Genomic DNA, 27,561 nt, shown 5'->3' on the forward strand with positions numbered 1-27,561 from the left:
AGTCTTTCTCCTAAGTAACCCAGCAGATGGGAAAGCTTTATTTTCAACTAACTTTGTTAAACTAATGATAACAAAATGCTGCTCATATGGTATTGCAGTCACTGTAAAAATTATTCTACTGTGACAACTGTACTAAAATGGTTTCATAAATTACATCGTTGCTAGTGTCTGATTGCTGCCCACAATTTGGTCAGTCCCTTGTGGATGGCAGGAACCCAATTACTTCAGCAGTGATGGCTCCCAGGGCTTGCATTAGCAGAAGACTGGATTCAGGAGCCAGGGCCAGGGCCAGGGCAGGGCGAGGACCAGGGCCAGGCCAGGGCGAGGGTCAGGGCCAGGGCCAGGGCCAGGGCCGAGTGCTGAACCCAGATACACTGATGAGGGAAGTGACTGTCTTACTAATATTTTGCCCTGTTAGCCACATGCTAAATGCACATACTCTCCCTCCTCCAACTTTTAAATTCTTACAAAAATATTCACATGCATAGGAAATAATTCTTGTCTTAAAAATATTGACTCCAAGTTTGGCAGAATAGTTTTAAGTCCATTCTAAGTTGTTAAACCATACACACACACACACACACACACACACACACACACACACAACTAAACTCTGCAAAGAAAGGGGAAATATAAAGTTTGAACATAGCAGATGTTTTAGGATGTAGCAAAAACAGTTTCCAAAACAATGAAATTGAAAAAAAATATATCAATTAAATACCCAATTCTCAAAGCTAATAGACCAAGAAAAAAAATGCGGATAAAAAGCTGATGCTAACAAAACAAAAAGCTGATGCTGAGAAACAAGGAACAGCAGTTTAATTGGCAAATGCAAAACCAGGTTTTTTTGAAAAAGAATCAGCACAGACAAAAATACTAATTAAAATAGTTAATTTTAAAGATAGTGTGTGTTGGCTGGTGCAGTTGACACATTGCACCTGATCCTGCACTAGCTGGCACAGATAAGAGTACAGTCTGAGGTTACCTCAGACGAGGTTTCTTCAGGGAAAATCACAAGATGTGTAGTCCGATCTTGGCATGCATGTGTCGGGACTGGGCTTCCTTAGTTGCAGATGCCTGTACAATGGATAGCATGCCCAGATGCACATGGGAGACGCAATGGCCAGCTCATTTCGGCCATCAACTACCTCATCAGAGGATAGAAAGCAGAGAAGGTTGTACAACTCTCCTGACCAGGCTGTGCAGCATGTTCCTGGGTCTGTGGATACACAAAGGTGGACTTTGTCAACCAGTAGACCTTGGAAAGATGTTCTCAACCCTTGAGCAACAAAATCGACAACATCTCAAGGTGATTTAAACCATTGAACTAATGTGCTCAGAATACTCTTTCCATATTGGGAAAGGACTGTCCTCCAAACTAGAGTGCTGATGTAGTTTGACAGCAAGGAGCAGCTCTCTCCCTCCTCTATGGATACAGGAGGAAAAAAAAATTTTTTGACCCAACCACATTCCTCCATACCTGATCCTCACCCAGTCAGAGGCCAACAAGAGCGTGTATCACCTCTGAACTATGTAAAGAATATTTAATATTTTAAAATAAAATTTTAAAAAGGTAGAAGGCACAAATACATAATCAGAATTTATTCTTACTATCTATTAAATAAAAAAAAATAGCAATCCATGGGAATTTCAGCCACACTATTTAAGACCAGACAATCCAAATGCTATTTAAAATATCCCAGGGCATAGTAAATATGGAAACCCTATTAATTCATTTTCCCATCTGAGTTATATCACTTTTACATGAATATCAATGACAAATTTTTAAACTAGCTAAGAAATCTCCAAAGCATCTGAGCAACTAATCCATTGTGGTTAAATGGAATTTCTTTCAGGAATGCTTAATGACATTGTATCATGACTTTTAATCATATTGCCCATAATAGCACAAGAGAAAAATTATATTATCATATCCTATTATACAGAAAATGCATTTCCAAATAATTCAGCATCTACTCATGATTTTAAAAATTCCCAGTAAAATTGGAATTCATGGGTATCTCCTTAATATCAACATGCAATACACATATTATATAATGATAGAAGCACACATCTATCTCCATCACAAAACCAGTCTCTCACTTGATGTGGCATTGATGAAAACCTTCCTACTCAAATCAGGAACAAGCCAAGTATCAGCTGTCACCATCCATTATTACTGGAAATGTACTGTTGCAAATATTAGCCACTGAAATAGGTAATTACAAATATCATAAATGGGCAGGAAAAGGTAAATCCATCTAGAAAATTTAAAGAAATAACGGAGAAAATACAGTAGCACAAGTGATTTCCCATCCCTATCCCTAACCTGCTTCTGTGGATTTATATGTTCTGGCACTGCAAGTTACACAAGTTCAAGAACACAGCATCATAATAATATTATTAGTTTCCTTTGCCCATTTGTAATCTACTTTTCCTCTATATTTTGTAGACCGCTTCTTTATCTGAACAGTTGTCAAGTCAGGTAGATTTTGTCTTTGAAATGTTCCTCTTCTTCTTTTCTAGCTGTCGTAATCTTCCATTACTCACTCCTCACATATAAGAGTACTACAAAAAGTTTATAGGAAATAGAATTTAAAAATAAGTTTATTTTGATGCAAGTTTTTGAAATCCATGCAAATGAGAGGTCTTCAGAAAGATCACATAAATGTGCATTATGAAAAGAACTATGCAAGGATTTAAATCTTTATGCATGAAAATAATTTAAGCGATCTTTTTGAAGTCTTCTATGCTCCCATAATTCATAAATGGTTACCTGTTAAGTGATGTAACTCTTCTTGCTATGTAGTTTCCTTATTGTAAAGTTCCAATTTCTTGGCCTGCTTTTTTACAAAAGTCCTTTAACTTTCCTGGCTCATCCTCACTAATCCTTTTATACATATATTGTTTAGCTGGAGCCAGTCACTGACTATCTCTTGGTTATATCTTCACTTATAGTTTAGCATATTTTGGAACATTCTTCATAGATATAGACAATTCTACCAATAGTAATAAGAACCCTTTGCTGCAGGGAGTTCGTGCATAATGATAATAATAACTGTGTGATTTGTTAAAGAGCAGGGCCGACTGTGTCTGGAATCTTGAGTTCACAGACTGCTGGTGTAGGAAACTGAGATCAAACTCAGCAAGCAACAATCCATGAATGGGTAGAAGTCAGAGACCAAGGTCGAGGTCTACAGGTGAGGGTCCACAATTGGGCAATGCTCCAGGGCCACAGAACTGTGTGCTTTCCGATACCCTGGAAACATTCACGTACTGACTGCTGTACCTGGGCCACACTATTGCTTCCTGATGATCAAACATTAGAAGGTTAACATCAGTATGGGACACAGCTATCAAAATCCGGGCCACATCAGTTCCTGTAATTGGGCTCCCCAAGCAGTTCCCCAACAGGTTGAGGCAGCAAGTCTTCTGGGTCGACTTCCATCTGTGAAGCAGGTGTCCCTTTCATTGTCTTTACCTTGCGTCAGTGTCATTGCTTATTTTCTCAATCACAAGCTGCCTCTCTCTCTCTCTCTCTCTCTCTCTCTCTCTCTCTCTCTGACCCTGCTCATGCCGTACAGGGCCCTGACCCATCAATTAAAGTGCATTTTATAGGCTGTGTGTTAAATACTTTTCATAGTTCACTTTGTCCCACATTATCATAGAAGTAATTTCCTCTTTTGAGGTTCACAGTATTCTAATTTCTCTTGTTACACGTGTTTTACATTTAGAATTTCTATATTTTTCTTTTATTAGCTCCATTTGACTATTTGTTTCATTAGCTCTGTTTGACTAGTTTCATGCAAATAGAAAATGATTACCAGAAAACTTCACAACACTTGTAGCCTAGTAAGCATTTACTAAATATTTGCTCTACTGAATAAACTGTGTCTGCACAGAAGATGGAAACCAGGGTAGGTAAACTCAACCAAGAGTCTTCTCATGGCAGACAACTTACGCCTTTCTCATTATCTGGTTCTATCCCACTGGAGTAGGCAGTTTGGCCTGAATTGCTCCTGCCCCGTGGCAGGCATGGTTGCATAATAACTAATTTTGAAAACAAGGTTAAACCACAGACAACATAACTCAGTGTCAGGGTCGGTTCTTCATCGCTTTGTGGTTTGTATCTATCTAAGACAGATGCTTTTAACTTCCTGATTTATGCATGCAAAACTTAAAAAAAATTACTCTGGTCAATTACTAGGCCCTTTGATTCTCACTTTAATCATTAGAAAAATTCCTAGCTGTGAAAGGAACAAATGTGTTGACAGGTATGATATTTAAGGTCAAAGACGGGCACCATGAAACTCTTCCTGATCATTTGTTGGTGGCTTGTAAAATGTGACTTGTTACATAGGGTGATGTACAGCAATCCCACAGGCGTTATCTCCCTAGATCCTAAGTCCTCTGGGTGGTTATGGCTTCAGTTACGGAGAAAAGTTCCTATGCTAAAATTCAAAACTTGCAGCTTCAGTTCTTACCATGCTAAACAGCTATAGTAACTTGCAGAGAACAAAGCATACACTAGACTATGTTGGAGGGGGTCAGCGTAAGCACTAACTCTGAGGACTGACCCCACCTGTCTGGACTCAGTGCCACTGGAATGCCTGCTAATCCAGGGCTGCCTCATGTCTTTGTAACCCTCCAACAACTGGTTACACAGCACTACTGTAAACCTAGATCTCAACCCCCTTCAGGCCCACTTGCCTAAGCAAGCTTAGGGGTCTTTGGGTTGAAACTGTGTGCTGCACCAATCCTGTGAGGCATTTATCCCTGGTGTCCACCTGCTGCGGTAACTGCCAATCCCTGACCTCACATTCCCCATACCCACCTCGAGGCTATAAAGATGCTTCTTCCGTTTACTCTCTCTTTTCTTCTATTTCCTCGTGCTGTCTCTGCTCTTCTCCTTGTCCTTTGCTCTTTCTGCCTACCCCACGCTACCTCCCTCGCCGAAATAAAGGCCTCGCATGTGGCTTGCTGGTTGTGTCTGGCATCTGGTTTCTTGAACAAAGCTAACAGTCATCAAAGCAAGGGAGCTGAACGCTATAGGGTAACGTTGCTGCTTTAAGGGCCTGGCAGCCTGAGTTTCTCCCTGTCTCCGCAGATACCCCAAAGGAAAGTTGAGGTTACGCAACGGGGAAATGACAGGGTATGCTGTAGAACGCTGCTTTCAGACTTGACACATTAGGACAGACTCCAAACCACCTTTCCCCATTGCTGGTTTTCACGAAAACGTAACAGCAGGTAGGCAATTAAGAATTCCCGCTTCAGACCATCCAGCCTAAGATAGGCCGGCCTGCACTACACAATCCTCTGGCCAAGCCTGTGCTGAAGGAGGTGGGCCTTTCGTGACGATGCCCTGCCTCTCACATGCTCGTCGCTGATTGGCGGCGAGGGCGGGTCTTGTCCCTGATTGACGGCGGCGGGTCTTCGTCTCTAATTGGCTTCGGTGCTAGGTCTGGGGCGGGTCTCCGGGCTCTGGTTGGCCGGTCTCTGACTGGCGGCGGTGCTAGGGGATGGGGGGGCGGATCCCTGGGCTCTGATTGGCGGTCGGGTCCTCGGCCGAGCGGCCCGGCTCCGCCGGAGCCCGGGAGCCCGGTGGGTGTGTCAGGGCAGGCGGGAGCGCGCGCTCGCTCGCGCCCGCGTCGGGAGACCGGAAGGGAGGCGGGGCGGCGGCGGCGCGCGCCTCCGGAACGTGCGCACCGCCGGCGGCGCGGGTCGCTGGGAGCCGGTCCGCCTCCTGAACGGGGAGCCGCGGGGAGCGAGCGGAGGCCGTCACGATGAACACGGTGCTGTCACGGGCCAACTCGCTGTTCGCCTTCTCGCTGAGCGTGATGGCGGCGCTCACCTTCGGCTGCTTCATCACCACCGCCTTCAAAGACAGGAGCGTCCCGGTGCGGCTCCACGTCTCGCGGATCATGCTGTGAGTGCGGCCGAGGGCTCCCGGTCGGGCTGGCCGGTCCTCGCCGGCGCCGGTCCTTCCCTCCGGAGCGGCCCCACTGGTCAGCCGGGGCGTCCGTCGGAGGGTGGACTTGGCGGGCTTTATTTCCCGGCTCCCCCCTCCCCGCCCTCGCAGAGGTTTTTCACTTCGTCCGTCGCCAGTTCCCGGGCTTGCTCTTGAATGTTGCTGCTGAGTGTGCCTCGGCTCGGTGGCCGGGGCTTCCTTCCTGTTCCTCCCACGCCGGCCAATGAGCGAGCAACACACCAGCCGACCCGCGCCGCGGCTGTCGGGCCTCCCGGGGCTGGGCGCGGCGTCCCCGGCCCGTGGTCAGCGTCCCCGGCCCGTGGCTGGCGTCCCCCGGCCGGTGGTCAGCGTCCCCTGCTCGTGGTCAGCGTCCCCTGCTCGTGGTCAGCGTCCCCGGCCCGTGGTCAGCGTCCCCGGCCGGTGGTCAGCGTCCCCTGCTCGTGGTCAGCGTCCCCGGCCCTTGGTCAGCGTCCCCGGCCCGTGGCTGGCGTCCCCCGGCCGGTGGTCAGCGTCCCCTGCTCGTGGTCAGCGTCCCCGGCCGGTGGGGACGGAGGGCCTGGACGTGGGCTCTAGGCCGACCCTGCCCCGCTTCACCTTCGCTGCACCGCGTCAGCTCCCCCCAATCCCCGCTTCATGAAGTTGGCAGGATGCGCCCAACACCCCGAGCCTTCTGAACCTGCAGGGCTGTAGTTTCTTAGTTTTTTAATGAATTCCCAGTACTGCTCGCTGGAATGAATCTGAAAACTTCCAAAATAGTTACAATCCGGGAAGGGCAGTGTCTTCTCCGTTCCAGATTTTTTTTTTCTTGAGTTTTCTTTTTTTTTTTTCCTTTTCTCTCTACCACTTTTGTGACTTTTGTCTTTGATAACACAGCATTCTTTTCCCCTCAAGGGTCACCCACTTCCATTGGATCTTCTCATAAGTTCATTGGTTCTCGTTCTGCAGTCCTAGTTGATTTGGTTGCTTTGTCGGATCGCGAGAAAGCTAGTTATGTAATAGCGACCCCCTCCCTCTTCTCCCCTTCCTCCCTCCCTTTCTCTCTGTCTCTCTCTCTGTAGTTCTGTCGTCTTGCCTTTCTCCTCGTCCCTGAATCAGTATTTGGTAAGTGCAGTTTGAGCTTAGGCAGTCCCGGGTGGGAAACAGCCCCGCCACCAGCAGCTGTCTGTGGGCTTACCAGAATTTGGCACCCGGTGAGCGGAACGCATGTTCTGGTCTTGAACAAGTTCCCTACCATTTCACATCGTGATTCTTTTGTTTAAAACAGAGGTAAAACCTAACGGGTAGGCTTGCTAGGATTGTTTGAAATCATTGTGGGAAACACTCAGTGGATCTGGCAGGTAGTGAGCAAGAAGGCCCAGTAAATAGCAGATGCTTCAGGAAGTTCGTGCAGAATATTCACGTTTATTTTGGAGCCAAACATATTTGAAATCCGTGTATATGCGGAAAGCTATGAAAAATATTTATTATGCATAGATAATGGAACTTTTGTCTTCCAGAAAAAACGTGGAAGACTTCACTGGACCTAGAGAAAGAAGTGATCTGGGATTCATTACATTTGATATAACTGCTGATATCCTTCAAGAGAATGTTTCATTGCTTTCTGTATCATGTCATATTGAGATGGTTGGTGTTCTGCAGAACCAGCTAAACCTTGGGAAGTCCTGTACCTGTATTTTCATCAGTAAAATTATTAATACCTCTTCGTTAACTCTCTGAGAAAACTTCACAAATTTCTGAGTTGCATGGACATTAAATTCATGGCAACATTAAATTGGTTGAGTCTACATGAGAAAGGTGGTTTTTTTTTTGAAATCTACGCAACATTGAATCTGAGTTTTGGAGGAGAAAAACAAAGGATTGAAGCATTTGGATTGCAGAAGGAAAAATGTTACTGAATTTATGTAGTTGGAAATGTTTGTTGCCTCCTTTTTTCTCTTTTAAATTTTTATTTATTTGAGAGAGAGGCGTGGACAGAAAAGGTGCGTGTCCACTGATTTGCTCTCGATATGCTCGCAGTAAGGGGTTGGGCCTGGGCAAATCCGGTAACCAGGACAGAGACCCCCCTGGCTACTTAGCCATCACTGCTGCTTCCCAGGAAACATTTACTAAGCAGGAATACCCACCCATTCTAGAAATATGTAAAGTCCCAGCAAATATAAATATATATTTTCATACCCGAGAGAAATGTTTCAAAAGTGTGTTGCAGGCCCAGTGCAACAGCTTAGTGACTAAAGTCCTTGTCTTGCATGCACTCAGATCCCATGTGAGCACCAGTTCATGTCCCAGCTGCTCCATTTCCCACCCGATCCCTGGGAAAGCAGTCACAATTGCTTGTGGCTTGGGAAAGCAGTCGAGGACAGCCCAAAGCCTTGGGACCCTGCACCCAGGTGGGAGACCTGGAAGAAGCTCCTGGCTTTGGATTGGCTCAGCTCCACTCGGGGAGTAAACCAGCTGTCTCTCCTTGTCTTTGTAAATCTGCCTTTCAATACAGATAAATGAATGTTAAAAAAGAAAGTCTGTTGCATCTGTTATAAATTGAAAGATGATTTTATTTTTTAAAGACTTTAACAATAGGAATCACAGAAATCTTAAAAGTTGCACATGTTCAGTACATATGTAATATTTTCTTTTTTAAGAGGATAATTAATTTTTATTGGAAAGGGTAAATTACAGAGAGAAGGAAAAACAGAGACAAAGATCTTCCATCCGCTGGTTCACTCCACAAATGCCAGAATGGCTCCAGCAGAGCTATCTGAAGTTAGAAGCCGGGCGCTTCTTTTGGGTCTCCCATGTGGATGCAAGATCCCAAGGGCTGTCCTCCCTGTTGTTTTCCAGGCCACACGCAGGAATCTGGATGGGAAGTGGAGCAGCCGGGACACGAACCAGTGCCCATATGGGTTGCTGGTGCTTGCAGGCAGAGGGGTAGCTGGTTGAGGATTCATCTTGATACACAGGATCACTTTGGTTGCTTTGATCTTCTAGCAATTCATAGATGATGTGCTAACAATTGTGTTCTTAGCCATTTCAGCCTGCCTATTTAGATCACATCATCAAAAATGGTTACAGAGACTCAAGTTGGAATTTGTGAAACAGTAGTCAACTAATGTACAGTTCCCTTGCCTGAAGCTTACCTGGTGTACCTTTCTATTTGTATGGATATACTTTCAAGTTTGTGTCTGCATAAATTATTGGATTTAGATTATAGCTGAGGGAAGAAGAGAGCATTGGATCAAGTGATGGAGCTGCAGGCTACTTAGGTGTACCTTTTCTGTATCTGTGCTTGAATTTGGTGTCCAGTTTGAGTCTGCTGCTTGACTCCAGCTTCTTGTCAATGGGAAGCAGCATTAGAGCCCAAATACTTGGGTGCCTGGCACACACATGGGAGTTCAAGAATTGGTTCCCAGGCTCCTGGCTTCCACCATGGCATAGGTCATGTGAGTGCTTTGTGAATGAGTAGTGAATGGATCTCATTTTTGTTTTTCGCTGTCTGCCTCTCAAGAAAAAAAAAGATGAGGAATGAAGTCTTTAGGAATTAAGAGTATATATCAGAAACATTTTAGACTCCTATACTTTGTATGTGTACTTTGAATTATTCATGTCATTTGGAAAATATCCAGGGGATTTAAATGTAGTATAAAAGTAGTAATTTTGTGTATTCCGATTTATGAAATTTCCTGGTGTGGCTACCGTGTTTATATACTGCCAGTGTCCTTGGTTACTTCTAGTTTGTTTAGACTTCTGGATACTACAAGCATGCTAGAAATAGCGCTTATAAAGAGCTGTCTGAAATTTGCCAGTTTTAAATAAGTAATTCTTAGTGATTGCACATATTTAAAACTTGGATGTAGTAGATCTGTTGCTATCAATTTATAATGTGCATAATAAAATGATATAACACTTTAAATACAAAGTAAAGTCCAAACATTAACTCCACTCTTTTCTCAGTAATGACACCAGCCTTCTTAATTTTGGTGAGTTTTTTTTTTCCTCCCACAGGGGAAGTGAAATGGAACCAAACTATTGTGGTGCATTTTATCCACTGGCATTTACACAAGAGCAATTTGTTCAATTTATTGTTCTTATTTATTAGAACCTAGCTTATGTGTGCATATCGTTATATTTTAAAAAGTGGTGCTTGGTTAGACATAAAGCTTTGGTGAAATCCAGTGTGCTTCAGATACTGAGTCTATATTTGTTTGGACTGAAGGAGCTGATGTGAAAGGAAACTAAGATTTTAATTGCTTGTTTTCTCAAGGTATCTGCTAGTAAGGCTGAGAAGAACAAAAAGGGATACTGATAGACTGTGTCCTTGGCTTTGGAAAGGACTGAATCTTAAAATATATCTTGTGTAAATTTTCATTAAATTAGTGATTCAGTGTGTTTCTGGGCCACTTTTTTTGTATTTTAGTGTAAGTGTTGCTAAGAATACCTAAGATTGCTTTGAAAGTTGCATGGTATATATGTATCCTTAACTTGCATACATCTTGAGAACATATTTGATTGGAATGTTAAGCAGTTATTTCTTTACTTATCAGCTGAGTATTCAACAAAAAATAACGTAAGTATATGTATTTATATTTTTATATATTTAGTAGCTAAGTAAAACTTCATGGGGGAATACATGAAACATTAACCTGAACAGCCCAGTAAGACATCATAAGCCTTTAAAGGGCAAGAAGTTAAGCTTTGCTAATATTTGCTATTTGAGCTAGCGTTAATATTCATGTTAAGTCCTTTCTTCAAATGGCCACATTTCTGCAGTGTTGCACGTATTCAGAAGTTTGTAGGCCGAAATTTTAAGCAGCCAGTTGTCAGCATTTTTCTGAATGTTGCTGTGTGTAAGTAGATTATATTACATGGTTTTAAGTAATCCTTACAAAATGGAAAAACTGCAAACAGCCGCCAAAGAAATCAGGTTTAAAGAGAATGGTAGTGGGATATACCCATCTAAACAATAGGGCGGTGGCAGAGTTGCTGCCTCTGTTGCTCTTACTAAGTCATATTAAAAAATAGTTTGGCTGCGACAGTCCAACATAAGACCATCTGAAATAGGAATTTATATTCACTGTCAATGATATACTCTAATAGTAGCACTTGGGTGTCACATATATCGCTTATAAATCTGCGTATTTCAGGAGTTTGTACTCGAAGCAGCCTGGGATTTAAACTCCTAGTTACTGCTTCAGATGGTGAGATCTAAAAGGTTGTTGCTTACCTGTGCTATGAATTATCTAGGAAATGGGGCTGTAGTATTGCCTCTCAGCTATGTACCCTTTAGAGCAAAATACTGTCTCCACCTAAAATTAGGGAGCTAACTGGCAACATGATTGAATGAACAAAGTTTGAGAAATGTGATTAATAGCTTCATTAAGAAATAATCAAAAGCTGTGCAGATTGTTAACATTTTTTGAACCATCGCATTATTTTGAAATTGTGTTTGTATAAAATATAAATACATCTGTGAAATGAACTATTTTGCTAGTAGCTTTGCATTTTGCTTATTAGCTTTGCATTTACAATTAATATAAGCTTATGGAAACCTGTTTTCCTTTATCGTGGAACTGTGTGAGATTAATCAACCTGAGTACTTAGACTATACTTGATCAGTATAATTGAAATTATGTGATGCTGTTAGAAATCAACCAATTTAAATGGTTCATTTATGATTGAAAGCTATTCATGTAGTGTGATAGACTTTTATTACAGGTAGGGGAGGGAATGGGACTCGTATTTAGAATGTTGCAAAAAATGAATATTTGGTTCTGCCTCAGTGTTGATACTGAAGGTATCAAGTGATAACACTCAAATATGAAAGTGGAAAGTGAAATCTTGGCATTAGAATGTTTTTGCATATTGTTTGTGCTTGAGCTATCGCTAAATCTCTGATTGTGGCCTATGGATAATTTATGCAAAGGTGAGTTGACATTCATTTGTTTAAATTTAAATTTTACTTGTTTTCAAGGAATGACACATTCTTGAATTTCATTTATTTCATGGTATGGTAAACTAGAGTTTTTGGCACTTGAGTTCATCATACATTTATTTTGATCATATAGTATATGCCAAACACTTTGTCAGATACTGGAAACATTGGGATGAATAAATTTTGTTTCTTGCTCTTGAGAAACAGCACAGTGTTAAAAGAAGCAAACAGAAAATGCTGTTTGTGAAGAGCAACAGCTCTAGGAGTAGCCTTTTGATCTAGTGGTTAAGACACTTGATCCCAGATGGCAGTAGAGCTGTGACCTGGCTCCAGCTCCTGATAACGCACCCCTTGAAGGCAGTAGTGATGGTCAAGTGAGTTGTTGAGTTCTTACTGCCCATTTGGGACACCTGGATTGTGTCTTTGGCTCCTGGCTTTGTTCCTGGGCCAGCCCTGTGTCTGAAGACATTTAGAAAGCCAAGTAGTGAATGAAAGATAACTTACTCACTTCCCTTCTCCCTCCCTTTGTTTCTGCCTTTCAAGTAAAATAAATCTTAAAATATAAAAGAACAATAACAACAACAAAAGATCTCTAGAAATTTGCCATGATAAAACAGTGAAGCACATATTTTGAAAAAGGAGGATGCTTTTTAAATGAACATTTTTTTCTAGAGTGAGTCCTTGGTGATTTAAAGATCATAGAAATTCATGAACTTTCCTGGTGTGGTTTGACGAAGTAATCTACTAACAGCATCCTGGAACAAGTATTCTGTCTGTTGCCCTGGCGTCATTGGTGTCTACTCTGAGTTGGAGAGTCTCAGAAATCCATCAGGGATGAGTGATTTAACTGAATACCCGCCCACTGAGAGTTCTAACTGCTCTAGTGTCTTTGTTCTTCAAGGATTTTACTTCCAGAAGAGAACATATGACTAGATCTGAAACTTAGGGTCTGTGAGAGCCCTAAGAAGTATAGTTAACTTACACAAGAAATGATTTTGTTTGTAACAGTATCTTTTTCCGCAATTCTTGCATCTGTGTGCTTAGTGTTGTTTTCTGTACTGGAAGATCTCAGTAAGTCTTTGAAAAGTAGGATTCATTATTGTATCAATGAATCAGTGCTTCGTAATGCTTTCCGTGTGAAGTGATACGATGCTATTTCTGATAAGTTATCCAATTTTCATTTTAATGTAGGCTCTGAACCAAGTTGTCCTCTGGGACAAGATTGTTCTGCGAGGTGATAACCCGAAGCTGCTGCTGAAAGACATGAAAACAAAGTATTTTTTCTTTGACGATGGGAATGGTCTCAAGTGAGCATTTTCTGTTGTCATTTCTTACATTTTAGTATGATGTGAAAGTGAACAAAAGATGTATTTTTATTTTGAAGAAAAATGTTAGAGGGTAGAAGAAGGAATATTGGAAGAGAAGTATTTGTACAGATCTGAACTGAACGATTGGGTAGAAATACAAATTGGAGTCAAAACTAATCAGTTCTTACATAGTGTATGAAATATAAAAAACTCACAAAGGCCTAAAGATTCTACTAATGTGTAGAGGAAGTGGGCTTGTTGGTAGATGGGTGTGGTTGTCAAATTGAAGGGCTGTCTTCTGGACTTGACGTAGGTAAGCCCCGTGATGAGGAAGCAGTTGATACTGAGGTTTCTAATACTTGTTATCTTAGCTTGTCTAAGCCTCAGTTTACTGTGTAGTTGGAACTGGAATGATTGATCCGTCATGTAATTTTTATCTGGACTACTCTAGCATAACAGAAAAATTTTAGAAGAGTTGTTTTTATTAAACCAGGCCTGTTTTTACAAATTAAAATATCAGGCAATGAGGTATTTTATTTTGTTCAGGTTTGCCCATCTGGATAATGCCAGAATTAGGCTTTTAAGAATTGTTTTCTAATTCCAAGAACAAATTTCTCCTTAAGTTTGTTAGGTTTTTCTCATTTATACCTTTTGGTGCTATTTCATTAAGCGAACAATGCTAGGTCATTGTGAGATGCCTGCAGTTGTGGTCTGATGTTTTTCAGCATTGTCCTTGGATTTGCCATGACATGAGAAAATATTCTGTTCTCAAGCAGGGATTTCTAGTAGGAATAGCCAATTATAGTTAAGTACCCAGTACCTCAGTACTACGTATAAAATGTTTTGAGTCAAAAATATTTCTGCTGACTTCTCTTTATTACTTCTTTTTCTAGGGGAAACAGGAATGTCACTTTGACCCTGTCTTGGAATGTCGTACCAAATGCTGGAATTCTACCTCTTGTGACAGGATCGGGACATGTGTCTGTCCCATTTCCAGATACATATGAAATAACGAAGAGTTATTAAATTATTCTGAATTTGAAACAAAATATTTTTATACTTAATGGACTGTGTCTCATTTATCTCTACCCCTGCATCTTCATGTTTTTTATTTTTACTTTTTTTTTTCTTTGAGAACTAACATCAGAAGGCATATTTGAAGGGACAAGTTAGTATATTACTTAAACCAAATTTTAAAAGCAAAGCCGCTAGGAGTGGAGAATTGTAAGAATAAGGCAACTACACACACAGGAAAACTATTTGTAAAAAGTTTTGCGTTATTTCCTGTATTTCCATTATTCATGTAAAGTGCGCATGAAGGGTGATTACACTCTCAGGTGCCTGTTAGAGTCTTAAGAACTTTAGTTTATGCCTTGCATTCATGCAGACTAACATTGGATATAATTAATAAGTAGACATTTCTTCGATTATTGAAAGAAGTAATGTGGCTATTTGGTAGAAACCTAGTTTACGAAAAAGCCAAATGTGGTGGAATTTTATTCCATTTGTCTTGGGAATGCTATAATGCTTTTTTTTTTTTTTTATAGATGGCTAGTAATTTTTTTTTCACTTGAAAGACTAAATACCTCTTTATATTTAGCTGTAAATACAAAATATTCTAATTTCAAAATCATTTAGGTCAACTAGATGTGTGTCTTTCAGTGGTTTCTCTAAAAACATTCCATTGTATTATATCTTTGTAATTTTTTAGCATTGCTATTGGAAGTTGAAAATTTTTGCATGGTTTACTCCTTGAGTTTAAGTTTGTTCTATTAAGCATGCTTAGTGCCATCAGGTGGTAGTTAGTTTTCTATAGGTCCACATTTTTGTAACTATTGAGGTAATAATAATAATTAATATTTCTTGTATACTTTTCCATTTAAAAAGCACTCGTACAGTTTCTTGTATTTTATCCTCAGCCTAATGGGATAAATTGTGTAGGGGTTATTTTTGCAGATGAAGAAACTGAAACCCAGAGGTTTACTGAGTTGCTGCAAGCTCAAATAGAAAACAGCAAAAAAGAGTTAACTCGGATCTTAAGATTCTGTAAGATTGTCTTTTATTATACATCAGAATGCAGGCCAATTAAATTTCACTTTTAATTTTCATAACATTGTGCTCGCTTCGGCAGCACATATACTAAAATTTTCATAGTATGCTCCGTTACCCTGAAGCTGCTGATAATCCATATGTAGATGTATTTTATTTCATTCTCTGCATATATGAGAATATCTAAAGGTAATTAAAATAATTTAGAATAATCATATTTAACGTTTTTCTTTTGCAGTTGACAAAGTCCTTTAAGGTAGCAACTTTTAGTTACTCTTAAGAGCAAGACTAAACCATAATTATGTTGTTAGTAGTAATCAAAAAGGGCTAATATTTCCTAAGGAAGTTTAAATCAGTTACTAGCAGTTGTTCCATATTATGAAAGACATCACTATCTAGTTATATTCATTTTATTGGTTTTTATATCTAGCTGTATGGTTCACGTAAAAGCATGTAGCTAGGAGTTTTCCGAAGTAGCAGAAAAGTCGAGTATAATGTCATGACTGTCTTAACTGGCTTTGGCTCCCAGCCTTTTCAGTGAGCTGTTCTGGGTTTCAGTCTCTTTCTCTGTAAAATGACAGATGATTTGTTCTAGTTAACTCAAGTGGTGGTCCTTCTACATGTACATCTGAAATTTCAGCTGTTTAGCAGACATAACAAAAGCACCTTGGTAGTAGTGAGAGATCAGGAAAATGATTCGTATTGTCAACCTTCGTTAGATTTATACCAGAAAATTTACATGATGTGAATACCAAGGCAAGAAAGTGCAAAACCTGCAAGTGTCCTTGCTTGTCATTTGCTTGTATTCTCCAAGTTTGGAGAGGAAGACTAGGATGAAGCCCAACACAATGTGGATAACTACCCAGGGCAAGGACGCTCTAACACAGCAGCGGAGCCTGGGGCTTGGAAGCTTAATTTTGGGTGTGCACAGCTTTGTTAGTTCATTATAGATGTACTTTCCAAAAAAACTGACTTGTGCTCAGTTGGTAAGGTTACCTTCGTCTTGATGTTTTAAAGGTAGTTCTTGCAAGTCTGTCCAAAGACACAAATATGTTTAGAAAAGGCTGGGTGGGCAGAGAGGATTGTGAGAAAAGGGATGGCAAGACACTTTAGTTAGAGCTAGAATGAGCGAATTTTAAAATATTAGGTCCATTATATCCTATCCCTAGTTAGGTTTACCTAGACAAACAACATTAACAGTGTTTTTATATTCCCCTTGTTAATTATACTTGTTTAATGATGAAAAGAAGATAACAGAAAACTTAAATTCTTAAGACTGTATTGAGACGGGTTTACTTTGAATCACCTTTTTTGAAACTGCTTTTCTTTTAGCTGCCAGTTAGTAACAACAAGGGAGGAGCTTTAAGGTGCTAATGGACCTTTATGAAATCTTGTCTGTGTAAAGCTAGGAATTGAAAGCTCTGGCTGTTTGAGGTGTATAGGTTAAGTGTTACTTTGTAATGCTCTGAATTGACATGAAGTGGGTTTATGAAAAAAAAAAAAAGCTGGGAACTTTGGTAATAAGATCTTCATTTCTCCAACATTCTTTGCTTTTAGAAAAGACTATGTTACATGTGACTGCCAGTGGTTTCATATTAAAGATGTTGCATGTTTTTGATGCAATACGGGAAATTGTTTACTTCACAAGTACAGATTGATAAGAAATTCATGAAAATAGTGAATATACATTTCAGGATTTTAATTGCAATAAATACTCAGCATTTTTTTCTAATGAAAGTAAGTTGCTTACAAGTAAAAGTATACATTTTAGGAGATTTTCAGGTTTATGCTTTTATGTGAAGCTGCTAACTTAAAAGTGGAACAAACCACTTTATTTTTTTTCAGTGGGTGTGGGAAGGTTAGTTGGATCTGAAATACCTTCTCAGGAGACTGTTAGCTCCTATTTAGACTGTAAGCTCTGTGAGGGCAGTCAGATTTAGTTGTGTGTATTCCCTAACACTTAGCCTGTACCTCACACCTCATGGGTGCCCAATAAATCCTGATGGTGAATGGAGTCGTGTTTCTGATGCAACCAAACAGCGGGGGCTATAGATGGCACTTATTTGGATATGCTTCTTTTTGTTTTGTGTTTTCATTTTTGAGTGCCTGTTGATTTAGATCCGGCTGTTCCCCCTCCAAGCTCTTTCCCCGAGTGCTATGACTTGTGTTGTCTCAGACTAGGAGTGGTAGTGATGAGGGTGATGTTTACCTTACTTTAAAGTAACACTGGAAAACCCTAATAGCCCCAACTTTAAGAAAAATAATCTCAAGATACATGTTTATACATGGAAGAAATGGGTTTAGGTGGTTACAACTGAAAACCGGAGTATTTGCCTCTATTCACTCCGGTGTGCCTCTGGCTGCATGACTGCCCTGTGCGTGCCAGCTACAGCCTATCTACTCCTGTCTCAAAAAAGAGAGATGTCCTAGCATATTTGCCAATGAATTAAGAAAGCAAAACAGAAATACTTCCTCAAGGTAACAGAAAATATGTTCGGTGCTCTTTTGAACCTGACTTTATCGGGGGTGATGTAAGAGGTCAGCTAGAGTTTCACTTGATGAGGGCGGGGGGCGTCATCTCCCCATCCACTCAGAATAGTCCTGTGCTGGAGCCTAGTCCTGAGGGATAGCCCCGGTAGTCTTTGTTCCAGATGAGGTGTTGAAGCACGAACTCTGGTTTTGATTAATAGCTCATGGCTACAAAAACAAATTATTTTTACCTTGGGTATTCAAAGTTTGGAGAAGCGTTAAAGCAGTTCTCGAAGTGCAGTTTGTACATGCCCCGCTTAAGCGTCTTGAATGTGGTTGAGAATAAATCATGTAGGAGTTGAAAAGTAAAGGTACTTACCAGTAGTGTTCACGTTAGAAAGAAAACATCTGCATCTAAAGGCTCCTGCTGTGCTCCTAAACCCCACTTTGCATTTTGGAAGCTTAGCGTGGCTGTAAACTTTCTCAGTAAGTTGGTATGAAGGGTGGGGAGGGTCTGAAGATGTACTGAGGTCTGAAAGTCACAATCCAGAGAGGTTTGACCCAGATGGGTATCAGAAGTTGGGCTTGTGCTCTTTTTCTGCCTTCACTGTTGCTTTAAGAAAGGCCTCAGTTCCCTTACTCAGCTGTGCAGAGACGGCCAGGGACTGTCATCAATTGGAAATCAAAAGGTTTGCAAATGCCATTTATTAGACTGACTATTCAGATGTTGCTCTTCAATCAATATTTGAGAGAGAGCTTAAATACTGCTAAATGGCATTAAATGTTTTTAATGGGCAACATCAAATTTTAGTACCCTTAGAAGTCAAAATTCATCGCTCTTGGGAGAGACCCATGATGTTCAGGCAGCTTCCCACAGGAGCTTTTCGTCTAGTGACTGGCTTCTGGGGTTTACAGCCATTCACTCAAAGCTGGCTGGTGGGTTGAGGGAAGGACCAGGGAAGACTCCTGGCCCAGTACAATCACTCACTGACAGCCCGTTTTCAGAGAGTAAGATGCACAGGTGCCAAGAGCAAGTGGGGGACAATTGCTTCTGAAGAACAACTTTGATGGGAGTCATCTTTATTACGTAGCTAACCATACTGTAACTTCCTGGTAAGTGCACAGTCTCAGAGTACTTGGCCACCTGCTGTTGTTCAACATGAAACAGTTGAATGATGTGAGTAGCTCTGTACCTTGTCTGCATTGGCATTAAGTGTTTTCTGAAGGTGTACACATGAAAGACTTAAGCTTTTTAAAGTGGTTTTGCTTTTGAAGGGCTGGATTTGAAAGCACTTATCAGTTACCCGGTAGGTCTAATCTTTCCACGCAGAACTTAATTTTGTTTTTAACCTGGTTCATAATCTTGTTATCCATTCCATACCATTGTTACCATTTATTACTTAATGCAATTAAAATAATCAAAGATACTTTGCTGGATACTGTTTGGTGTTTGCAAGAACTTTGATCTGGACTTGTCCACATTAGGATTTGGAAGAAATAGTGAGGAGTAAAACTGTCTTGAACAGATACACTGGGCCTTTTAAACTGCCGAGATCCCATTACCTTGACAGAAGGACCATGACTAACATTGACTTGTGTGGAAGCACAGCGTGATACAACGCACATGCCTCAGTCACTTGATTTCCCTGCTTGTCAAACGAGCTAAGCGGAATTCTGCTTGCAACTTTTGCACCTGATCTCTGCTCTTATTGCCTTTGCATGATTCTTCAAATCCCTGTCAGCTAAGACTATAGCTTTGTTATTTTATTACAGGCCATTTAACAGAATTACTAGGTGAATTAATAATGATAAAGTATGGCTAATTGTATTGCTTTACACGGATGTTTTATCTGATTTAAGATAAGCGTTGTAGAAGATTCTACAATAACCCTTTCAGGGATAGCAATTTATTCGTCATAATTGAACTTTAAACACACACTTATACCAAGAGTGACTACATCTGCTGGGTAACTCTCCAAATGCTTGCAGTGGCCGAAGGGCCAAGCTGGGAACCAGGGGTCAATCCATTTCTCCCATATGGTGGTTAAGTCCCTACTGGACTAAAACTGCCTGTTGCCCACTTACAGGAACCTGGAACCTGAGCTGGAAACGGAGCTCGGGTACTTTTACTTGGGACAAGGGCATCCTAACTGGCAGCTTGATCCTGGTGCCAAACACCGGTCTCTGAATTGGTTGGTTGATTTGAAATGTTATCTCAAATTATCCTTGGTAGCATTGTCATCACTAATGGAAGAAGGAGGATATACAATAATTTATATTTGAAAGATATTATGCAAAAGACAGTCATTACATTTTATATGTATTGCATTTTTTTTACATTTTGATAAATAGAGAAAAATGGGTGAGATATTTGCAGAACTGAATGGTTGCAAGCAGACATGCATATAACTGATACTCAAACCCGCAAATTTAGTAATGCCATTGCCACAAGCTTCCCCACCCTCCGCTCTGGCTGCACACACACGTCCCACTTTGAGACCTCTGTCAGTTTGCTCTTTTCTTGCTTTGCTTGACCATTTTAACCACCAAGTTAGATTCTTTTATTAAATTTGTCATGAATGGTAGGACCGTCTCACTGGTTTAACAAACATGTATTTCTTGCATAGATAACTGCTTGGTTGGCTTAGGATGTTTGCTTCTAGTATCTGGATTCAAAGAACACTCACTTTTAGGACACCAAGGAGCAGCAGACCTAATGGAAACTTAAGCCTTCAAAAGTGACAAACTTCTGTCTACTCATTGATTGACGAAAGCATGTCAACGGCAGGGATTGGGGTTTTAGGAGGGCATGGTGCAAGTCACGTGGCACAGGGCATTCCTCTTGTGGGGAGGAGATTAACATTCTTAAGCAAAATATTTTACTTGATTATGAATATGAAAGTGACGTTACCATGGCACTTTGTATCTGGCTGAGTTGACTAAGCACTAAATTTGGGATGTTCGTTTCTGATTTTGTCTGAAGTTGTGGTTTGTCTTCATTTTTATGAAGTGATCATTGTCTAAAGCAATCCTCGGTAAGTCCAATAGGCGTAGTTTATTTACCTGAGCTTTTGGTGGGCTAGATGGTTAGCCTTCTTTCTGGGTAGCCATGTATAAACATCCAAGTGTTTCTCTAGCAAAAGGATCTTCAAAATATTGGCTGCTGGGAGGCCAGAGAGAGAGATTTCTTCCCCCATGGTGAGTCCACCATGAGGAAATCCTGGGACGGGATTAAGGTCTCCAGCCCCGCCCTGCAACCACCACCTTGTGGCAGCAGGAAACGAGAGGGTGGGAGTTCGACCTCAGCGGCTCCAGTGACAGCAGCCCTCCGCAGAGGTGACCACCTGCTTGCAGAGAGTACCCAGGCCAGGTCGGACCCGATGCCCAGGCAGCATCGCCACACGGGGAACGAGTCCTAGGCTTTGGGTGGCCACTGTGCCTATTTGGCACCAGGCTCTGTCTGCTGGCTGCCTGGTGGCGAGCTCTAGAGTTTCTAGGGTATGTGGAACCATTTTACTACAAAGCAAACGTCTCCCATGGTGTTGAGCTACTGTATGCCTTACCACGTGTCGTCACAGGTCGTAAGCACCTTGCAGATGCTGAATAGCATGCAAATGACGGATCTAAAACTAAGGAAGCCTGAATCAAGCATACAGATGAATCGCCCCAACGCCTTTGCTAGGTTTTGGTAGTGATATCACCCTGAGAGAACACTAGGCAAAGGGGTCCTGGTGCTATTTTTACAGCCACCTGTGCAACTAAGAATTTTTGAAACAATCAATAAATGACTTTAAGCACGTAATTATCTCCTTTTAACGTGGCTTTAACATTAAGTGGTATGCGATTAAATCAAACACCTTTTCTGTATATTTTAAGATAATAATTTTTCCTTTATTATGTTATTAATCTGCATATGCTATACCATCCTTGCATCTGCAGGATAATTTAGAAAGTATTTTAGTTGTGCCTGGTGCGATAGCCTAGTGGCAAAATCCTTGCCTTGTGTCTGCTGGGATCCCATATGAGTGCCAGCTCGCGTGCTGGCTTCTCAGCTTCCCATTCAATTCCCAGTTTGCTGTCTGGGAAAGCAGTAGAGGACAACCCAGAGCTCTGGAACCCTGCACCTGCAGAGAACTGGAAGAAGCTCCTGGTTCCTGGTTTCAGATGGGCTCAGGTCCCACCGATGGGGCCACTCGGGGAATGAATCAGCAAATGGACGATCTTTATCTCTCTTTGTCTTTGTAAATCTGCCTTTCCAATAAAATTAAAAGTATTTTAGCTGCACATATTTACGGGGTACAGCATGAGAGGTATAATATTCAGTGGATGATGACCATATCGTGATGGTTAGCATCACCATCTCCGTATACATTTGAAAATGCTGGGTCTGGCGCGGTGGCGCAGTGGTTAAGGTCCTCGCCTTGCACGCCCGGGATCCCATATGGGCGCAGGTTCTAATCCCGGCGGCCCCTCTTCCCATCCAGCTCCCTACCTGTGGCCTGGGAAAGCAGTCGAGGACGGCCCAAAGCTTTGGGAACCTGCACCCGCGTGGGATACCCGGAAGAGGCTCCTGGGTTCGGATTGGCATAGCATTGGCCGTTGCGCTCACTTGGGGAGTGAATCATCGGACGGAAGATTTTCCTCTCTGTCTCTCCTCTCTGTATATCCGCCTTTCCAATGAAAAAATAATAAAAATAAATCTTAAAAAAAAAAAACATTTGAAAATGCTGTGAGCAGCATCTGGCAGTTGCACGTCTGAGGCGTATACAGCATGACATCTCAACACATGTGCACAAAATGGGTGTTTAACATTTTCTTCAAGTGTGTTGTCTCTACCTCCTCATAAAATATATAACAGGTTATGTAATAACTTATGCTTTGCGGTCTGCAAAATCACTAGAGATTTGTACTTTTCCCCCCAGTAAACAAGGTAGTAATAATTTGTTGGCATTAACATTTACTAGTTTCCAAAAATAATATTAGTACTACTGAAGACCTTTGGACATGGCATGAGGCACTGTCCAGACACTGTGCTTAAACCCTCACGCTCCACTTTGCTTTAGGAGGCAGAAATTCTTCACGCTAGCCAGAACCTGCTTGCGAGAAGGTTTGGAAAAAAGCATAAGGAATCAGTGATAATCCTTTTGGCAAATACATGTCTTTTGCTGTTAGTGGTCGTTTGGTGCCCTCTGGTGGTACATTCAGGGAAAACAAGCATGCTTTTGCAGCATCCTCACTATTATCAAAAACTATTTATTTATATATTTACCATGATTTTTTAAAACTTACTATGTCTGTCATTTTTCACTTTTAATATCATTTCAGAAGTCCATCTGTTAAATGTGTCTTTTACAAAGGATTGATGGTGATGCTCGTAGCTTTGGTTACCAAAAGTGGTGTTTTTATGTCTGGACAGATTTTCTCAAGGCGTGCTTCTTAGCTTGATCGCCGCTTCCCTCAGCACATGCATGTGTTGTTTGGCTTTATCTTCTAGGGTGTGTTTGTTGAGACGTGTCTTACTCTGCGTGTTCTGTGGTGCTCATAAGGTCTTTCCCTTTCAGTTTCAGTTCTGTTTTCTGTCACTGTGGATTCATCTTGTTTGCGGGTTCTTGAATATTCTCATGAACTATTCGTTCAAATACTGCCACCCTTCTCATATGCTTTCTTTTCTCCCATTGTAGCATTCTTGATTACATATATATACACACACACACATATATACTCTTTCTACACATTCCAACTCTAATTTTTCTTTCTTACATATAAAATACATACATGAAAATATAAATCATACACACGTGTGTATGTGACTTTTTGTCCTCTTTGTTTATTCCAGATATTTTTCTGATCTATACTTCAGGCCATTATTTTTCATTTTCTGCTGTGTCTAATCTGTTACATAACCTACTCGTGGAATTATTTCATTTCTTAAAATTCTAATTTTTCGTTTTAAAATTGCCATGACATGTTTTTGAGTCTCTTGGCCCTTGACTATTTAGTTGAACCAACACTCCCTTTTATTGTTTTTAGCATTTCATGCATTTGTATTTTGTGCCTCAAATTTTTTTTTTCCAAAGACTTTCGCCCTTCTTGACTGACACTCGTGATAGTTTGTTTCTTGTGCATTGCTGAATTCTCTCATTGCGAGCCAGAGGGTATTAGCCTTACTGCAAAGACGCAGAGGGCATAAGCTAGTGACTAGGTGTTCTGCCTTGGACACTTAGGAGAGTTTCGGGACTGTGATTTAACCTGATGCCATGTAGCCCTTCCTTTCTGTTTGTTCTGTGGGTGCTCTGGCATTATGTAGTTATCAGAGGGAAATATAGTCTGAGATGCTTGGCAAAGCAAGGGACAACCCCACTAGAAATCAGGAGATACAGGGACCTGCATCATCTGGTGAACACTAATGAGAGAATACAGAAGCCCCACATCTGTAGGACCAACGAAGACTGTATCACCTCTTCTCCCTAAACAAAGAATTCCAATAGTTTGGGATGTAAAATAGATAGTAGAGGAAGGCAACTATAAATTTTAATCAAGTAAGGATTCTAACAGCTACCACTGTTTCCTTCTGTAAGATAAATATTTGCCTAATTTCCTCTTTTGTGTGTGTTGCTTTTGGCTGACTCCCTTCTAGAACATAACCTACAGAATGTTAAACTGCAGGAATAAATAAATCAGAAGAGGATGAATGATAAATGCCAGCACTAATGAAACTTTACATTTCTTTTTGTGTGTATGGACGGGGGAAAGTATTTTTGTTCCTATGATGAATAATCTCATTATGTTAATGAAAAACATGCTGTGTTTTTGAATGGAAATATCAAAAGACTAATGTTTGGGAAAGTCATATTGTGACTTCCAAGAGAATGAATTGACTCCATCGGTGCGCAGACTTACAACTTTCTAAAATGCCGAGTGGAGAAGTACAGTTACAGTTCTTAACTTGCTTGTGGCTCCTGTTCACCAGCACCAATCATTTGTAGTCTCCCAGGCAGCTGCACCCACAGGAGACTGGTTTGGAACTGAGTCCTAACAAGTGAGAGAGGTGAGATGATTTTGTATTTCTGAGTTAATTGTGATAGCAGGGAAATGCTTTTCACAGATGAATTGAACACATTGTTTCTGCCAGGATGGATGGTGTTGTTTGGGCAACTGCTCCTGCAAAGAGGCAGTGGTCTGTTCCTTTGGTTCCTGCACCAATTCTGTGAGCTCTCTAGGTAGACTTTCACTATCCATTTCTGGGTTAGACTGCTTTGAACTAAAAACACTGGCCCATACTATATATATGAGCCTACACATATGCTGAAATATGTACTGAATATATACTGAAATATTCTGCAATCCAGTATTGTCAAGGGATAGAGAGATTAGACTTTGAAGAGAAATAAGACCCTTTTGTTTAAGATGTTTATTTTTTCCTATGTTTGTTGACACTTTATTTTTTTCTATTTATTATTTGATTTTGATAATCTTACATAGTTAATTAGGGCTCAAAGGGTCAAGGGCTACAGGAAAGTGGATAAAGCATTATTTTTTCTGTATCTGGGATAAGAGAGGGGATAAAGGGTGAAATTCCACCCAGCCTCCTACCCGTTCCAGGGTCCCAGATGTGGGGCATGCTCTGAGGGGCCTGCTCAAGTGTTTTTGAGTGTTCAACAGTTCTGAATTGCTGCCAATCTCGCCATTCCAAGCACGATCTCTTCAGAATCCACTGACTGACATAGTTCTCTGTAGAGTGTCTGTTTGCCCAGATTCTCACTGCTGGGGTAGTTGATTGATTTATTCTGTCCTCTGTCCTCTGTTGTGGTACCAAGTGTCCTCTGCAGGTTTCTGATGGACTGCCATATCCGCCATGTGCACCTGGATATACTGTCCACTGCTGTGTCTGAGCCTCTAAGGAGGCCCAGCTTTGACACATGCACGTCATGGTCAGACCGTGGAACCTGCACGTCTCTTCATGGTTGGGGTTCTGAGATCAGCAGTTCAGCTGGAGGGTCCCCAAAGAAACTTCATCTGAGGTGATCCCAGACCTGATTCTTGTGTGTGCATGCCAGTACAGGATCCGGCACAGTTCATTGCCCCAATCAGCTTTGCATATGCTGGTGGTTGCAATTGCTGGTTCAGTTCTGTTTCCAGCTTTGTCTTCCACATGAACCAATGAGTGTTGCAGTCCAGCCTGATTTTGCTCAACACACATTTGGCCCTCATGCAAACCAGTGGCAGCTGCAGCCTAGTCGGAATGACCTGCAATAATGCCCACCAGACCTGCACTGTACGCTGGTTCCCATGCTTGCCAGTGTATACCGCAAACTTGTTCAATGAGTCCCACATCCCATTCAGCTCTTGCACATGTCAACAGGCATTGCCTAGTTCAACCCAGTCAGCCCCACTATCCAGCCCACACACATGCTGGTGAGTGCCATTTTGTCTAGCCATATCTGCCCCAATCCTGTTTTTCATGCTCTCCTGTGGGAGTGGTAACCCAAGAGGGAGGTGCCTATTTCCCCACTGGGCCCACTCCCACCCCTGGATCATGCCCTCTCCAGGTGCTTCTGCAGTTTAACTTGACAGAATTAGCCTCCAGTGCCAGCCTCTGCCAGCTGATGTGGTGGCAAAGCCCAGCCAACCCTCACCCACTCTAGCAACAGTCAGCTCAGCCTGGTTTTTCCTTGATGTAGCTCACATGAGGCCCAAAGGTGTCATCTTGTTTAAGATGTAACCACAGTTCAGGACCAGAAGCAAAGGGAGCAGTAACCTTCAAGGAATTTGGAAGACAAATCAAAGAATTGATATTGTGTAGATGTGGCATGCCTTTGTGCCTTTACCAAAATTAACTACAAAAGACTAAGGAGAAGTTACCACTTGGAAGTACGCATAAACATGCAGAAATGCCAAAGATTTCTCAGGGTAGAAGACAAAGGAAGAAACAAGGGCTGCCCTTTCAAATCACCTTTGACTATAGAGGATCACTTATAGCCTGTATGGCAAGAATAGCACTGAATTACCATATGGCTTCCAGTTCTGAGATTCATGTTCCTGTGTTCTTGTTTCTTGACTCTGGGATGTCTTTCTGATGTGATTTCTCAAAAATCCAATCATTTTTCTGTAAAAACTTCACCTTACCACCATCCACAATTATCTTGGGAGATAATTTCAGAACTTTATTTTGTATACTCTTATTAAATGGATCCATGTACGAATGAGAATAGCATGAGTCAGGTAGTTAGGATAATTTAGGAAGCAATAGTAATGGAAAAAGCAAAAAGAGGAAATTGACATAACGCGGATTTAGTTTAGTGTCAAGGACCACCAGATTAAGCAGAAAACAGGAGTCCTTTCAAGACTACTATGGATTAACAAGCAGCAGCAGAGGCAAAAATAAACAAATAAGTAAGTGAAACTGTAAACTTAGAACAGGAATACTGTTAATAAATAAACGAATGAATCACACACATTTTAACAACTTTCAAGGAATTCTCACTTCCCAATTAAAGCCAATTTCATACTTCAGATGAGTGAATTGAAGCCCAATTTTCCTTGGCTAGTAAGTGCTGGTGCTACGATAGCATAGGGTATTACAATCCTATAGCACGTGGTTTTCCTGTCTTTCAATGAAAGGTGTTATTTCATCCAGGCCAATTTATCTTAGCAAAGGAATATTTGTTAGTATCTTATGTGAGGATAGATAGGGTGTAAAAACAGCTCCTGTTAAATAGCTGATATTAAAAAATTGCTTAGCACATTATTTTACACTTCTTACATTATTCTCAAGCAATGACATTTTGTTGTGAATAAACACTCATTTTAAGATGGTATCCACCAATCCTTGAACCAGTGTATAA

General features: G+C 41.2%; 1 protein-coding gene across 1 annotated transcript; it reads left to right on the forward strand.

Moving 5' to 3' along the window:
• The first annotated feature begins 5,696 nt into the window (after positions 1-5,696).
• Positions 5,697-17,257, forward strand: SPCS3 (signal peptidase complex subunit 3). Its single transcript, XM_040966497.1, has 5 exons — positions 5,697-5,926; positions 7,465-7,538; positions 10,450-10,526; positions 13,083-13,198; positions 14,092-17,257. The coding sequence occupies exons 1-5, from the start codon at positions 5,784-5,786 to the stop codon at positions 14,222-14,224; spliced, it is 543 nt and encodes a 180-aa protein (XP_040822431.1). The 5' UTR covers positions 5,697-5,783; the 3' UTR covers positions 14,225-17,257.
• Positions 17,258-27,561: the final 10,304 nt, after the last annotated feature.

This window comes from Ochotona curzoniae, unplaced genomic scaffold (genome assembly GCF_017591425.1).
Source record: "Ochotona curzoniae isolate NIBS_2020 unplaced genomic scaffold, NIBS_Ocur_1.0 scaffold_4505, whole genome shotgun sequence".
NCBI classification, from domain to species: Eukaryota; Metazoa; Chordata; class Mammalia; order Lagomorpha; family Ochotonidae; genus Ochotona; species Ochotona curzoniae.